At 39.3% G+C, this 16855-nt stretch overlaps 1 protein-coding gene across 1 annotated transcript in view; it reads left to right on the top strand.

The window, feature by feature from the left end:
- Positions 1-16855, top strand: part of COG5 (component of oligomeric golgi complex 5) — a 185938-nt gene that overhangs the window by 151224 nt on the left and 17859 nt on the right. The window contains exons 15-18 of the mRNA XM_021384587.1: positions 11434-11544; positions 12863-12925; positions 13763-13866; positions 15323-15560. Of these exons, the coding sequence (XP_021240262.1) occupies positions 11434-11544; positions 12863-12925; positions 13763-13866; positions 15323-15560 (516 nt within the window). The remainder of the gene's footprint in view (positions 1-11433; positions 11545-12862; positions 12926-13762; positions 13867-15322; positions 15561-16855) is intronic.

Here is a 16855-nt window from a genome sequence, read left to right as displayed (position 1 = left end):
GGTCCCAGAAGACCAGTGTGGTCTTGCCAGTGTGAATCTCATCTACAAGAAGGGTCGTAAGGAGGATCCGGGGAACTACAGGCCTGCCATCCTGACCTTGGTGCCAGGGAAGGTTATGGAGCAGATTGTCCTGAGGGAGATCATGTGGCATTTGCAGGACAACCAGGGGATCAGGCCCAGCCAGCATGGGTTTGTGAAGGGCAGGTCCTGCTTGACCAACCTGATCTCCTTCTATGATTGAGTGACCCGCCTGGTGGATGAGGGAAAGGCTGTTGATATGGTCTACCTAGACTTCAGCAAAGCCTTTTGACACTGTCTCCCACAGTATTCTCCTGGAGAAGCTGGCAGCCCATGGCTTGGACAGGTACACTCTTTGCTGGGTAAGGAGCTCGCTGGAGGGCCAGGCCCAGAGTGTGATGGTGAATGGAGTTAAATCCAGCTGGTGACCGGTCACGAGTGGTGTTCCCCAGGGGTCGGTGCTGGGGCCTGTCCTCTTCAATGTCTTTACTGATGACCTGGATGAGGGCACTGAGTGCACTCTCAGTAAGTTTGCAGACAACACCAAGCTAGCAGGAAGTGTTGATCTGCCTGGGGGTAGCAAGGCCCTACAGAGAGATCTGGACAGGCTGGATCTCTGGGCTGAAGCCAGTGGGATGAGGCTCAACAAGACCAAGTGCTGGGTCCTGCACTTTGGCCACAACAGCCCTAGGCAACGCTACAGGCTTGGGGCAGAGTGGCTGGAAGACTGTGTAGAGAAAATGGACCTGGGCGTGTTGGTCGACGCTCGGCTGAGCATGAGCCAGTAGTGTGCCCAGGTGGGCAATGGCATCCTGGCTTGTATCAGAAATAGTGTTGCCATAGGAGTAGGGAAGTCATTCTCCTTCTGAACTCAGCACTGGTGAGGCTGCACCTTGAGTACTGTGTCCGGTTTTGGGCCCCTCACTGCAAGAAAGACATTGAGGCTCTGGAGCGTGTTCGAAGGAGGGCAATGAAGCTGGTGAGGGGTCTGGAGCACAGGCCTTATGAGGAGCGGCTGAGGGAGCTGGGATTGTTCAGTCTGGAGAAGAGGAGGCTCAGGGGAGACCTTATCACTCTCTATAACTACCTGAAGGGAGGTTGTAGTGAGCTGGGAGTCAGCCTCTTCTCTCTTATAACTAGTGACAGGATGAGGGGGAATGGCCAGGGAAGATTTAGGCTGGACTTTCAGAAATATTACTTTTCTGAAAGAGTGGTCAGGCGCTGGAATGGGCTGCCCAGGGAGGTGGTTGAGTCACCGTCCCTGGAGGTGTTCAAGAAACATTTAGATATAGTGTTGAGAGACATGGTTTAGTGGGGTTATTGGTGGTAGGTGGATGGTTGGACTAGGTGATCTTGTAGGTCTTTTCCAACCTAGCTAATTCTATGATTCTACGGTTCTATGATTTTAAAGTTGAATTTCTCTTCTGTCAGACCCTTTCTATCACAGGCCTTCTTCCTGAGGCTTCAGATAAGATTCATTGAAGCACGGGAAGGGACCTTTACAGGTCGTCTAGTCCAGCTCCCCTACAATGAACAGGGACAGCACAGCTAGATCAGGTTTCCCAGGGCCTGATCCAGCCTTGCCTGGAAGGTCTCCAGGAACGGGGCGTCCACCACATCTCTGGGCAACCTCAGTGCCCATCACCCTCACTGTAAGAGATTGAAAGTCAGTGATACATGTTATGAAGATTTTAATAAATGCCTACTTTCCACTAAGACTGAAACTGGGCCAAACAATTTATCTCTCATTGTCCTTCAACACAGTTTATATTTGAACTTGTGATTTGTAGGTGCAAGATTCCAAATTCTGCTTTACTTACATTGTCAGCTACTGTAGTGTTCTTTAATGCTGCTTCAGCAGCTTAATGTTGTACTGTTACCCCTAATGATCTTTTCAATTTTCCACTTCTACTGAATATTCAACGCTGATATCTCCCTGTCAAATATCTCCGATCCACTAGCTAGCTATTTAGAATGGGTTGGAATTGATTTTTTTGCGTTTGTAGAGGCAGGCTGTGAGAAACCCATCTGCATTCTTCTTACACTGCTCTAGAAAATTTCTTTCTTTCAAATTTACTGTGAAAAAGCTGATCGTTTCTTTGAAGTATGTCTATAAACTAGTTTGTAATTCCTGATGTTTAAAATAGATGACAACTTTCTGCACATCCCTCTCATCATCATAACTATTTATGATATTGTCACAGATTTGTCCTTCTTCATTTCTTTCTTTGTGGGTTGATGGTGCATTTGATACATGGTAGTCAATATAAAATAGGCTGCAGTTTGTCTTTGGTGATGAAGTTCTGAAAGCTTACTTCTTCATGCAGTGGCTTCACAGATCTTCCTGAGAATTTCTTCCCAAGATTACAATGAAATGTGCTCTGCTCTTTGTTTTTATTTTTTACTGTTTAAAAACAATCTCTCATTTATTAATTTTCTCCTTGGTTTGTAAACCTTGTTGCAATAAAGAGGATGAGGAAAGAAAATGCTAGGACAGGTGGAATAGAGAAACAACACTTAATTCAGCTTAAACTCTGAACTGAGAAAGAGACAGCATATTTACATGGAATTTTCATAATGTCATTTGTTGAAGAAAAAGTGTCTGTCATTTTTGATCAGGGGAATGAAGATTTACATAAGCTGTTTTCAGTGGGTTATTTAGATTATAAGCAATATGAATGGCTTATTTTTTTCCAGAATCGAAAAGGCTAAAGTGTACTATAAGGATTCAGAGACTATATTGGAACATCTTGCTGCAATCATTGAAGTTGTTGAGAAATGTAGGAATGCAAGAAGATGTGGTTTAAAAATTGAAATAATGCAAAGATAAACTAGATGAATGAGAAGGACTGGATCTCAGTCTTTTCTTAGTAATCATGGAGACAGGGGTTTTTTCTGAGTCTCTCTGTCTATACTTAGTGTTTGACTACAGAAAGGCAGAAAGGGACTAGGCTAAAAAGGTTCTCCATTGTCTGCCTAGTCAAAAGTAAAGATATCCATAACACACTGCAAGAAATAAAGATGATGGTGTAGGAGGGCTACAATTCTAGTTTCTTCTTGGGGAAATGGAAAAAGATTAGAACCTCATTTATGGAGGAAAGCACTTGTTGGACTGACTTTACTGAGATACGTGTTCCTGAGGGGAAATGTACCTTATACCAAGCAAAAAAAAAATGTTTTGCTCATTTAATTTATACAAAGTCCCTGAATTAAATGTGTTATACTAAGAAGAAATCTTATAGTTGATGTGAGCTGCATCTCTGTTTACTGCCCTAACTATGAGGTTTAGGTATCTTCCTGCCCCCTCCCCCTTCCCCCAAACTCCAGTCTGATACAGCTAAATTTAACTAGCTGAATAATTCAATGAAGTAAGGGAGAGCGGAGAGGGAGAGAGCAGACACTTCCTGGAATCAAATTCTTCCACTGAAGTGAAGATGCTGTTCATATGCTACAAATTTTGCACCACCTTTAATCTCCATCAAATTTATGAGATCTGTGATGGTCCTGAATTGAAAAGCATGATGAGTTCTCGTTGCAATGGAATAAGGTAAATTTCTGATGGTCATTTTTATTATGTGGTCTTGCAAGAATTAATCCATGTCTTATATTAGGTGGTGTTACATTGAATTGTGAGTTTTCTTTTGAGGATGAAGCACTATTCAGGACATATTCTAACAATAAGATTTGTCTGACAGTTCCAGGGAAATGTATCTAGTCCTCCTGTCTAAGTGTCGAATATTGTGAACTTTGGGAGGAAGTATGAAATATAATGAACTCACAGGTAGTCAAGAGCAATAGTGAAATGACACTTTGGGAAAGGTTTTCTGTAAATAACAGGTCAGTTTGTGTAAGTAATGTAAAAAATTCAGTTTTCCCCACTTCTCTTTGAAATATGTATATTAATTGTTTTACACCAGTACCTTGAAGACATAGTGTTACTGTAATTGAAAAACTTGGAGTTGTGCTATCTAAATGAGAGGACATAAAAATATGAATTCACTATTAGGCACATTAAAGGAATTCATTAATAGGTGCTTAAATAGAATATGTAGGAGGCTATTGTGTACTAAAATAATTTCAGAGAAGATTATTATTTCACAGTAAAATAACAAAACTAAGAGCTGACAGTGGGTCTAATTTGAAAACGATTAGAGGTCAGCTAAGGATCTCCTTTGTTTTAATGGAAAGATCAGAAGAGTTTTGTAAGGAGATTCACATTCATTAGGAAGCTGCTTATAATTGACAGAAAATAATCAGAAATACCTAGCTGATAAGTCCACTTAAAAAGAAAACCCAGACATTTAAACTTTTAAAAATTGAACTAAATATCTAGAGAAGAAAGTTGCATTAAAAAATAACTTCATGAAACATTTTCTTCATTCTCATGTTGTCTTTTGCTGGTTAGATCGTGACTCACATCACAAATGTGTGATGTTAAGTGATACTGGCTAAACTCCAGAAAAAATCATCCAAACATAAAAGGCTGATTTTGAGAGTACTATGCTTTTCATTTTATCTTGCTGGGAAAGTGGCTAGAAGACTTCTTTAAATCTAGCATGCAGTTTTGTTGACAGGTAGAAGAAGAGCAAGACTGCGCAGTCCTTACAGCATTTTGTTATACTGTGCTCTAAATCATCTCCTGCCAAGTTATTTGGCAATTGATTGGCAATAGGTAAAAGTATGTTAACATTGTAATGTATTTCATATTTTATAACTATAGAGCAATTCTAATTAGAGTTTGACAGTATAAAGCTCCTTTGTAAATTTCTACAGTGTAGAAGTATTACAATCTCAGCTAATGTGTGGACTGGATACCAAAAATGGCAGATGGCAATTAAATAAGTTGACTATACTTGTTATGTACAGATGAACCCTGTGATGTTGGACCTGCTGATTTTGTGTGTCTTGCAGATAGATGGATACTTTTCATGTCTGGAGGTACATTCTCAGTAGTCCACTTGGTTGGGGCCAAAAACTATTGGGATGACATAAAATGTGATTAATCATTCAGTCATTATTCTGGCAAGCATGGAAAATCTAGTGAACTGTTACAGTTTTAAGTTATTTTAAGTTTTTGCCTGAACTCACAGATTATTTCCCCTCATAATGTCTTGAAATATTTCATCTTTGAAAAACTAGAAGTCATTTCGAGAACATAAATTCTTATTTATGATTTATTATTAAATTTTAATTGGTTATTTTTAAAGCAGGGCATTCATTTTAATTTATCCTAATTTATCAAGGACCTCACATACCCTTGATTCATTCATATCTTACGGTTCCAACCTCTAAAATATGTTTCTGATTTTTTTGCAGATTGTTCTCTATGTACTAATACATTATCTGGCATAGCTAGTGGAGTTCAGATTGTTATGTATTTTTTTGTTAAACGATGTCATATTTTTACAAAAAGCAGCAAACTGATTCTGATAAACTTTCATTTTACTTAGGTGGAAAGAGATTGTAGAAGGCTCCTTCAGCCATATGGAGAACATTAAACTAAACAGTAAATCATCCCAATTATTTGTAGCTTATGGGAGAAATCCCAGGGCCGAGCCCTATTGACTCAGAGACTTTGTAAATGGATTCTGTGTTTTATAATAAGTTGTTATGATCAGGCAGGAGGCCAAGTACCAGATGGATTGATTGCTTTCTGCCAGAGGTATGGCCACATCAGCTGCCTCTATTAGGAATGTATTTATACTCGAAAATGTCAGCTTGACAATTGGAGTTCAATTTGTGCTATCAAAACACATTAGTCTCATGATCCTAGAGTTAGATCAAATGCGTTGTTGAGAGGCACTACTTTAGTCTTATTTTGATTTAAGATCTTCTCGGTACTCCTAAATTACAATGCTGTTTCCTGCTCTTGAAAGAGTGGGTTTGCTGAGGCTGTTTTAGAACAGAAAAATGAAATAAATGGAGTTTTCTAAAACTGTCATAAAGGATGCGCACAAATCATAGTTACTTAGTGTAAAACTGAGCTTTTTCACAAAATGTGTAATCTGTGAAGGGAATGGCAGCAGAACAGCTAGCAAATCAGCATCTCTTCTGAGCTGCCACCTGTTGCAAGAGAGGAGGCTAGGCACTTTGAATCAAAAATAAACAGATTACAGGAAAAGATGCATCAACAGTCTGAATATTTCTACAAAAATGACCACCTTGGTCAGCATTTTTTTGTAACCCAGAGGGAATTGATGATTTTACTTTTATCTTTGTCTAAGTTCTACATTCACTGCTTTGTTGGATTGGGCCCTGGGCAGCTTGATCTGGTGGGTGGCAACCCAGCCCACGGCAGGGGGTTGGGACTGGGTGGGCTTTGCGGTCCCTTCCAACCCAAACCATTCTGTGATTCATGGTGAAAACAAGAATTTACCCCAAAGAAATGACAGCACATGTCTCAACGTGAAATGAAACCCATGCTGTCAAATTAAATATCTCTTCTTAGACAGCACACGTGCATCTTTGTTGTTGCTCTAGATTCCCACCTGCAATCTGGAGGCAGGGCGGTCATGTTAGTAGTTCATATTAGTGAAGGATATGAACTAAAGGAAAATGTGTCACGTGATTCTGATCAGAGCATGGTGCCAAGTCACAGCTCACAGTTCTCAGCCATGTGATGCTGAAGCAAATCAGATGGCCTTCAGCTGGTTCCTCTTTGTGACACATTTTTTGTGTATCAGCTTCTGCAAGTGTCATTTTTGGTTCACTAAACTACTCAGTAAATATCAGCTATTTCATTTGTATACTGCTGGACCTGGGCAGACCTTGCAATGCTGAGCTTTGTTTCCTTTAGAAACCCTATTAAAAAGAAAGTGCCTGCAGGGAACAAAACAAAGGCAGAATCTTAACTGAGCCACAGCCTGACAGTAGGGTCCAGGCAGACATTTCCTTAGAGTTACAGCTCACTTCAGCAGGAACTTCCGTGTACTGTCTATCTCAGTTCTTCAGCACCCACAAAAAAGAATGTATTCAGATGCAATATTAGCATGTGTACCCATGTTACCAGACATTTTTTCATGCAGAGCTGTGTACAACTTGAACAACACTATTGTCACAAGGGTTTTATGGTGAGCTGAGTTTATAAAAGTTACCCATAACAGGAAGCAAACTTAGTTCACATTACTTCTAGCTCTGTATTTCAGTTTCCCGTGTTTCACTTCTAAGTTTCACTAAAAATGAACATCTCAGTCAGTCAGCAAGAAAATAGGAGGGCAGATTCACCTCATGTAACTTCGTTTTCTATGATGAAGACACAGACATTGAAACCAGATCTAGATTCCCTTCATAAACAGTGGAGAGGGGAAGGCTGGTGTATTTTAAACCTTTATGTTAGAGTGAAATTGGCAATGCTCTAGAAGGGTCTGTTCTATGGCATTAGTTTCAAAGGGATCTATGAATGATCGCGTTGGCGGTAGATATATAAAATCAGCTGAGAAGACTCTTAATTCATATCTCAAGATAGACAAAAACTTTTTATTGTTTTATAACTTAGGATATAAAAGCATAAATTATCCTTCAGTTATGCTGTCATTTTTTTCTGCAAGCATTTTCAGAGTGAAATCATTATTTTGTGCACTTTAAAGGATTTTTAGGTAGAAGTATCCTTAAGGCCTATCCTTAAGTGTTTTTCCAAATGTTAATCCATAGTGTTTAAGTAATGAAGTGCTGTGGGTCTGTGCAGTAGGACACAAGCTGGTTCTGAATGCAGAGCCCCCCTCCCTCATTCAGTCTGGTACCAGGTTTACGGCTTCCTCAGGTTTGAGTCCTTACTCTGCTCAAATGGTTTGTGCCTTTCTCTTGCAACACATCTTGATGACCTCCTTCAAACTCATTTCTCTAAAATATAGTGAAATCTGCCTCTCATGAAAAATCACTCAAATTGTTGGTCCTCAGATTATGTTGAATTGGATTTTTAGAAGGCAGTTTTCTAACCTCCCTCTTCCAGCTGCTACACTGAGCAAATTTCAACCTCCTGCCTTAGAGAATGTCAAAAGGGCAATGCCTCCAGTGTTTCATTCTCATTTTAGTCTAACAGTTATCCTTTGAGGTTTCTTGAAATGCCCAGCAGAACAGAAGCTCATTTTCATGTTCTTCGGTGTGCTGCAAGGCACAGCCCTTGTGATGCATGCAGCAAAAGCCCTGGCTAAGTTTGCTGGTGGAGACCTCTCTCTCTCACTAGCATCTCATATTGCCACTGTGCTGGTATTTCATGCTAGCAAAGGGAGCCAATACTGATGTGTTACCTACTCTAGAATTGCCACTTGCTGGGGTATGGGACACCTGTGCTTTGCTAATGCCCACAAAATCGTTGTAAACAGGTTTGAAGGTGAAAGTGAAATCAGTTCATTCAACTGAAATGGGAGTAAGAAATGTATTGCTGTGTTTAAAGTCAAATACAGAAAATGGAACAGTACAGTCCTTGTTGCTACTCATTTAGGTCCGGCCTCTGTATAGTTCCTTTTAGTTTCTTTTCAGCTAGCAGGTTTGAGCCAGCCTGGCTCCCAGAGCAGTTGATCCCTGGAGATGGGATCTGATCTTCCAGCTCAGCACTGTCTTTTAGCTGTTGCTTTCCCCAGATAAATTCTGATTTGGGATGAAGGCACCCCTTTTGTCCTCCCAACTCCTATGTAGCATAAATTCACCCTTCTGGCATTCTGCAATTCTGGATAAATATAAGTGATTAAAAAAAAAAGGCAGTAGACAAATTCTGTCTCTACTGCTCTCTTCAAAAGGAATTGTGTCTTACAGCTGAGTGGTTGTGGCTTAGTCACACTTATTTGACTTAACCTATTTACACAGTGCAATTCCCAGCAGACAGATAACAGAGGAAGAGTTACATTACCACTGTGCTGAAGTGCATAAACTACATGCAGCACAGCACTTCAAGAGTTCTTGTGATATAATTGAGAATGATGACTCTGATTCATTGAAAAAAACAAGTATGATGGAAAAGAAAGCAAGGATGATTTGTGTCTAAGGTAAATGGGCCATAAGCACAGTTTGTTGGGACTGAGGAGACACAATGATAGTGTTTTCCTACTTGGATCTTTTGAATAGTGATAAAATACCTGAAATCCAAATATATGCCATTGGTGAAGTGTATATACATGAACTGCTGGGCAGACCTCAGCACAAAACCTTCTTAAGGCAAGACCATAGAAATCACTGGGGTTACAGCAACAGAAGAGAGGGACCACCTGAACTTCTGCTGGAGCTGGAGCGAGCCATTTCCATGGCGTACCTTGTGGGAAGCCATCCCAGGGAGCCCTGGGCTGCATGGTGCTTGCTGCTGCTTCCAAGAGTTGTTTTTTCCAGACCTGTGATTTTATTTTGAAATACACAAGGGAGCAGCTCATCTGGCTGTCAAAGTTCAAATGAATTAATTTGAAGAGAATTTAATATTGTAAATAATTTTAGAAGGACTGGTTGCTTTTAAGGCATTTTTTGATTTTGCCTGTGAATCTGTTGTGCTCTAGTGCTGAGTACAAGAATCCCTTGTTCTGCAGAAGGCTTATGTTTGTACTTGTTACTGTTTTTGTTTATCAGTTGAGCTTCTTTTACCAGCAGAAGTTACACAGTTTAATGATTTCATAATGACTGAAGAAAAAGAACTTGTGAGACCTTTGCAGTAGACTCCAAAGAACTGAAATTTAGGTGTCTAGGATGTAAAATTCCACTGTTCTAATAGTGTCTTTTATGTGTAATAGCTGTAAATGTGCAAAATAACAGTTGAGTTGAATAGTCTTTGCAGTGCTTCCAAAAGGTGTGAGAAAAGGTCAGTGGGGTGTGTGAGGTGGCCAGCTGCACGGACAGGGTGTTGTGTTTCTCTGCACAGCTATTTTGTTATTAATCTGGGAAGCTGTGAGTGTGAGAAGCAGAATTCTTAAAACCAGTCAGGTCTGTCAAATTGAAATAGTAGGAGGCAAACAGAATTGTACATAGCTTACATGGCTGATCTCATCAGGAAGGCAGGGAGCTGCTGAAATGATTTATTTATCAGCTAGTTGAAAGATGCATTCTGATGTCAAACAATTAGAGATGTGTTAGAAAAGACTTCTGCCTCTGCAAAGGCCTCAGGAACCTGTTTATCCTTAAATAAATCCTAAATTTGAAGAAACCAGAATGAACTGATACTGTCACTCTAGTGTTGTGAATAAATCTGCATTCGTGTGTGCTTGCAAGAACTTGTCTAAAACTTCCATTATTAGCAGTGCTGGCAAACAGTAGATAACTATATTTGCATGATGGCTGAGTTTATGCTGAATGGAAGCCATGGGAAATACAGGAAAAGTCTTCCTCTAGCAAAAATTTGTTTCACATACCTTGAAAATCTTCAGGCAATGTTTGTTCCTCTTCTTGAACAATTTTTGCTACCACATATTTGGTATCTAGGAGGCTTCCATAGGACCTACAACTGGTAAAGATGCACCTCATAAAAGTTTCTTGATGACTTGTTCAGTGAGTCAAGTATATTTGTACTGAGAGACTTTTGGATGTGACATCTTCAGGAGTTTTCTGGAGGATAACTTTGTATCCTGAAATATAGATAGCTGGTGAGATAACTGTATCCCAGTAAAGCCTTCTTTTAATAGCTATTCTTGCTGTAATATTGAGACATGCTTCTAAAATTCACCTGGGCTTTCGTCAGTTATTTGTATTCCGTTAGCTTTCTATGCACAAGGAAATTCCTGTTTGTTTCCCAATTACAATTTATTTTATTTGAAATTATAAATATACACTGCAGGATCCTTACAGAACTGTTCTAGATTTAATTTCTGTTTGTGTATTCCTGGAAATTTGACTTCTGTGGTAGTAATAAAAAGCACACAGTAGTGTTTAAAAATGAAGAATTAATTTTCTCATTTTTGCTGAAGGATTCGTGAGTAAAACTTTTTAAGGACAAGAGCAGCAGTTTTGGACCTTGCAATTCTATTTCCCTGCTCACTTGTGTAGTACAAATCGTTAAATGTAAAAAAGCTGTAAGCCACCTTTTAGAAAAAAACAGAGGTTTTAGGGAAATGTTTGAATAGTTGACAAAAGCAAGGTCTGAATACTCATATACTGTTTTCAGTTCTGCTGCTGCTAGCTTATACTGCATCCCTGGACAGGTGATTTCAGATTCTTAGATTATAAGGTTGAAGATGTACAGGGAATGGGTATCTCCAAGGCATCTGAGTGCTGTGGTTTTGGAAGCTAAGACAGCTGTCTTTCTTGGTTCTTGTTCCTTTTGCCTGTTTGTGTTATATGAAGTTGGAAATCACATGAATCAAGGTGAGTTCAATGGAAGAGCATTGGGACTGAAGAGTTAACTATGGCTCTCTGCCACAATCTAAGTTTAGTTAAATAAAATTTGGAGGTGATGCACCATTAAAAGAGTTGATGCTGTTCTAACCATTTCTGCAATCACTGCAGCTGTCTACTCAAGGAGATGCCAGCCAGGTGATTGGACCTCTCACAGAGGGACAGAGGAGGAACGTGGCTGTAGTTAATTCATTATACAAGCTACACCAAGCAGTTCTGAAGGTAGGCTTCCTTTGATATTCCTTGTCTTTCCATAATATAAATTTCTTTGCTGAGCTGTATGTATATTACTGTACTTGCTGGTGAGAAATCTAACAAGTACTGACCGATTTGGGGTTGATAACTGCATCTCGCTGTACGTTTGTACAGCTTTTCAAGACTTGGTTGGCCCTTTTAAGCACTGCTATTTGATAAATTGTCAGTGTTAAAAGAGGAGGGAAAGATGTGTTTATAGAGAGTAATCACATCTCACAGCCATTGTTATAAGTTTTTTTTCTTATCGTAAAAGCTCTATCTTTCTACTCGTAAGCCTGATAGCCCTTGCCTGCATCTGTCCCTGCCTGAGCTTATCTTTCTAAGACCTTCACTGCTTTCCCACAACTGTGGCCAAATTGAAATGGAGAAGGAAAAAGTGAAATCGAGAAAAGCAGCACTTCATGTGTATCTCTGTGCATTGCTGCTGTGACCCAAGTCTGGCCTGGAAATGTTTTCAGGACTTGGCTCAGTTATGAACAATTTCAGTTTGCTGACTCAGTGATTTCAGTGGTTACACAGCCTCTGTAAATTAATACAAACAGATATAATGGTACTTCTAGTTAATCATGTTTAAATCCTAGCCTGATTAGAAACAGAATCATGAGTACTCCTGACTGTGGATATGTTTAAAGAATGTTTAAAAAGGCCAAAAAGCTTATAAAATTTGCTTGGATTTTGAAAACAGATGGTAGATCAACTTTTAAGTCTGCTTTCTCTGATGTATTTAGTAATAAACCTCGTGTGCCTTAGTGTTGGAGGGAGTTTGATATGATTCAGTCTGAGTTCAGTACTTATCTGGCTTAAAAATACTACTACATAGCGTGTTTATAACTGGAAGGAAATTGGTTGAATATTCCTCAGGTCATCCCTTGACTTTCAGTTTGAATGTATATAATCAGCTATTCAACATGAAGTATTACATACAAGTTATAGTACTGAGAAAGAACGTAGCCATTCTTTCAGATGTTTGCTGTAGAGCTGCTTGTACAGTTCTCCATAAATTCTGTAGTTCACAGCAGGAGAATACACCACTTAATTTTATTCTGGTTCTTTTAACCCATCAGCTATGTTTCAGTAGAAATCTTTTGAATCAGAGTCCATAGGAAATTTGAGAGCAAAGAAATGATGTTGGTGCACTGAAAATTCTCTGTTTAAAACATTTTTGATAGTTACGTATAATGCACACATTACAAAAAATAACTCACTGTGTTTTAATATGAAATTAAGTGTTGTGGCTTTAATCATTTTGAATGTTGACTATTAACAATTACTTCAATGTTTGTAGGTTGTTACCAATCAGAATTCATTCCCAGCAGCTGCTGAAGAAACAATCACAACTGCCTTGAAGGTAATTGAACACCCAAGATTGAATGCTTTGGGGAGAGGGCTGAGGTTTGCTTTGTTTGTTACTCATAAAATAGTGGCTTCTTTTTTCCAGGTATTACTTTGTGTCAGCGTATATACTAGCCAAAGGTACACAAATATTCTGTAATTTATATTTTACCTTATCTGCAGCTACGTAAGTGTTGGATGTGCTAAGTCACAGCTTGAGTAATGTTTGTATTTAAGAATATTCTCATAATGGTCGGAACCCAGATGTCGTCTGACTGTGAAAATAAATGCCTTTCTCTGCAGCGTTCACACAGCAGTAACTGAATCCTTTATCGCCACCCCTGACATGCGGGCACATAAAATTATGATCTTTATGCTACCTGGTGCTTTTCTGAAGGGCAGTGTGGATGGCCGTGCGGCCCTCTGGGTGCTGTGGGTGACAGCTATCCACATCTATCCTGCTGTGCTCTAATCTGGGAAAGGGTGTGTGTGGAGGAATGAAGGGCAGCTTGCCTGTCTCAGGGGAATGAGCAGCTGAACCAAGTGTGTACGCCAAAATGTGTTTCTAGAAACCAGGAATGGCAGATTGCTCTGCATCTTTTTGAAGGAAAGCTTTAAATACATAGAAGTAGTAAACAGCCTTATTTATGTACCATACTGGTAAGATCAGTAAAAGATAAATGCTGTCTTAGGCTTTTGTCCTTCTATTTAGCAATTTCTAATACAGAATTGTTAAAAAAAAAAAAAAAACACAATTAGAATGAACTGTTTGTCAAGGTATTCTTGAGGTGTCAAAATGCAAATGCTTGTAGTTTCTGTTCCTTATTTCTGCCTTTCTCTTACTCTATTTTAGGCAGTCCATGATCTGATGGGTAGTGCAATTCAACCGTTACTGAACTCTGTAGGAGATTCAGTAGAAGCTATTATCATCACGATGCACCAGGAAGATTTTTCTGGGTAAATACCAGTATTTTTAAAACTTACTGTTGCCTTAGTAAGGCATCCTGCCTGTGCATAATAAATTGTTACTGCCATATGCATAATAAATTGTTATTGCTACAGAGTCCTTGGAGCAAGAGCCCGTGTTTATTAGGGGGAAGGTAGGTGATGCATTATGGTCAATTAACACAGCTATCTATTGAAACAAATTAATCGGGCAGCATATGTCTTCTTCGCTTTTTTTTCCCACATCTGTTGAGTAAAATTCATTTTAAAATGAAAAGAAAACCTATCAGGGGCCCTTTTTATGCTTTAAAAAACCCTCTTCTGCTTGAAAAGATTCTCTGCTTTTTTTCCTTTTTTTTCTTTTGCCTTTTTTTTCTGGATAGTTACCAGAAATGTCAGTATTCTTTTTTCTTAAAATAAAGCATAAGGCCTCTGATTCAAAATTACATGGAAAAAATTCTTAACACATTACTAAATGTGAAATGGTTCAAAGAATCTTTTTTTTATTGAAAGCTCAGGTTTGGTGTGTACATTTTTTGTAAAATTTCAGATTGCCATTTCTAGTATTCTTTATCCGCAAATATCTTGAGTCCTAACTGTACTTGAGACTTCCTTTGTGAGCATTGTTTTGGTTGTTATGTCTGTTCTAACGTGTCTTACATCATCATGAGATGTCCTGCAGATGCAGAAGATTTGGCCAATGAACATCGCTCCTTTGTATTCTGTCTTGGAAATTCACTGGAAAAAAAATGTATTTTCAGAGCTGGTTTTTGTTTTCCTTTTGACTTTTATTTAACAAAAGCAAAAGCTGTCAATATTTTACCCTCTCTATCTTTCTTTTGCTGCCTCTAGTAAAATATCTCTGAGTGAATAAACTGATTGCAGCCAAAGGCTGAGTTCTGTTAGGTATTCTGTATGCTCAGTTTGGAAGAGCTTGGTTGCCTGGCTGTGTTTCAAAGGAAGAGAAAGGTGATTTATTTCTGTGTTTTCTAGCTTCTGTGCTGCTTCTATGATAATTAGATTGACTTCATAATCCTGGGTTTGGAGCAGTCTAGGAAACTAATTCTAAGAAAATAGGTTTGGGATCGGCTAAACTAGTGACCCCATGACATGTGCTTGTATTTTCTGATCCATTATTAGAGTTGTAAATCAACAGCTGGGACGTCTACATTTGAGGGCTGGATTTGAGCCTTAGGCTCCAAACTCATGGAGGCTCTGTAAGTTAGGTGGGAGCAGGATGATTTCCTGCATCTTGCTAGGATGGGAATGGCTGATGAAGAGAGATTTTTTGACCACAGTTTCAGAAAGAGCTACACACTCTATTTGGAGCCTGAATGGTACTCTGTAATTCATGCCAGGACTTTATGGGGTAGCAAAAAAATCAAAAAGAATCCAGTCAGTTTTGGTTGTATTTTAAACATGAATTTAACTGTCCCTATTTCTTTTTTTCTTTCTTCTTTCTTGGCAGATCATTATCCAGCTCAGGAAAACCAGATGTCCCTTGTTCTCTGTACATGAAAGAACTACAGGGTTTTATAGGAAGAGTCATGAGTGACTACTTCAGACATTTTGAGTGTTTTGACTTTGTCTTTGATAACACTGAAGCCATGGCTCAAAGAGCAATTGAACTTTTCATTCGCAATGCCAGTCTAATAAGGCCCCTTGGTGAAGGTGGGAAGATGCGGCTTGCAGCAGATTTTGCACAGGTACCCCTAATACTTATTTCTGCTTTTTATTGTTGCTTCACTGTATTCTCTGAAAGGTATCATCGGTGCTTTTGCCCCCAACAAAGTGTAAACAGACAGCTGTAGAGATCGGTGCATTCCAGTTCTAAACGTTTTCTCTGCGATAGTGAATCCTCAGAGGTGCACCCACTAGTAGTTGGAGATCCCTTGTCACTGCAAAGCACGTTCCAGGAGTTGTGACAGCTCTCCATCGAGTGAATGTTGCATTTAAATTCAGCTGTATCTTGAAATTTTATCCAGCTTGACTGACCTCCTTGGTATGTCCATCATTTGCCACCATTCATTCACTTCACTCTTTCTCTCTCTCCTAACGCAATGGTGTGTCATTTTCTTAATTGCTTTAATATATCACAGTGCCAGCGGTGGTTAATCACTAACTCACCTACCTTGCAGAGTAGGATGCAAGCTAAAGAAATAGTAATATCCTGTGAAAGAACTGCCCTTTCATTTTCTTTTGGATTCTCTTTATGATCTGACTCGCCTGTCTCTCAGATTTACCTGTATCTTTATACTGGACTGAAACACAAAACAGATTGCGAGTTTAATATCCACTGCTTGTCTGTGTTATCTGTTGTAGTCAAATCTAATTTGTCAATAATAACATCATGTGATTAACTTGCCAAAAAACAAAGGCATCCACTAGATTGGTGTGAGGGTATGGGTTATCGTTATCCAGGTGGAAAGGGGAATTAGGCCTCACTTGTCTGCATATTGAGTGCTGCTTTTGGCTCATAGGTAACTGGGGTAGGAGAGGAAGGCAGGGAGGGGAGGAATTACTGTTTTATTTCCGGGTTGTGGCTGTTTTATTTCTTTTGCATTTAAGTGCCCTAAAAGAAGGCAAGAAGAAAAATGTTTGTCAGGAGATACACATCAGATTGCCTGGCCCTGTGTCAGCCCTTAGGGGTCAGAAAACATTAATATGTGAAAAGCTGCCTCTCTTTCCATGTTCTTGGCTGGGAATTCGGATGTCATACCCAACGTAGGAGATGGACATCAGGGCATTCTCATTTGGGGCATTTTGTTTTGTCTGTAGATATTGAAAGAATCAACTCCAGCTCTTTCAGCTTTCAGATTCTTATGCAACTGTCGGTTTTTTAGCAGTGGATTAAACCATGCAGTAGGCTCACGTTGAATAAATTTGGGTAAAGTTTTTGTATTCATTATTCAAAAGTAGAAAACCAGCCGTTAATCATAGAAGTTAAGGGGAAGTGTTCAATTGCTTTCAGTGGGAAGGTTCTATTCCCTTCTGTATTTTA

The sequence above is a fragment of the Numida meleagris genome, chromosome 1 (assembly GCF_002078875.1).
Source record: "Numida meleagris isolate 19003 breed g44 Domestic line chromosome 1, NumMel1.0, whole genome shotgun sequence".
In the NCBI taxonomy this organism is placed as follows: Eukaryota; Metazoa; Chordata; class Aves; order Galliformes; family Numididae; genus Numida; species Numida meleagris.
This window is presented reverse-complemented; position numbering and strand designations above follow the sequence as displayed.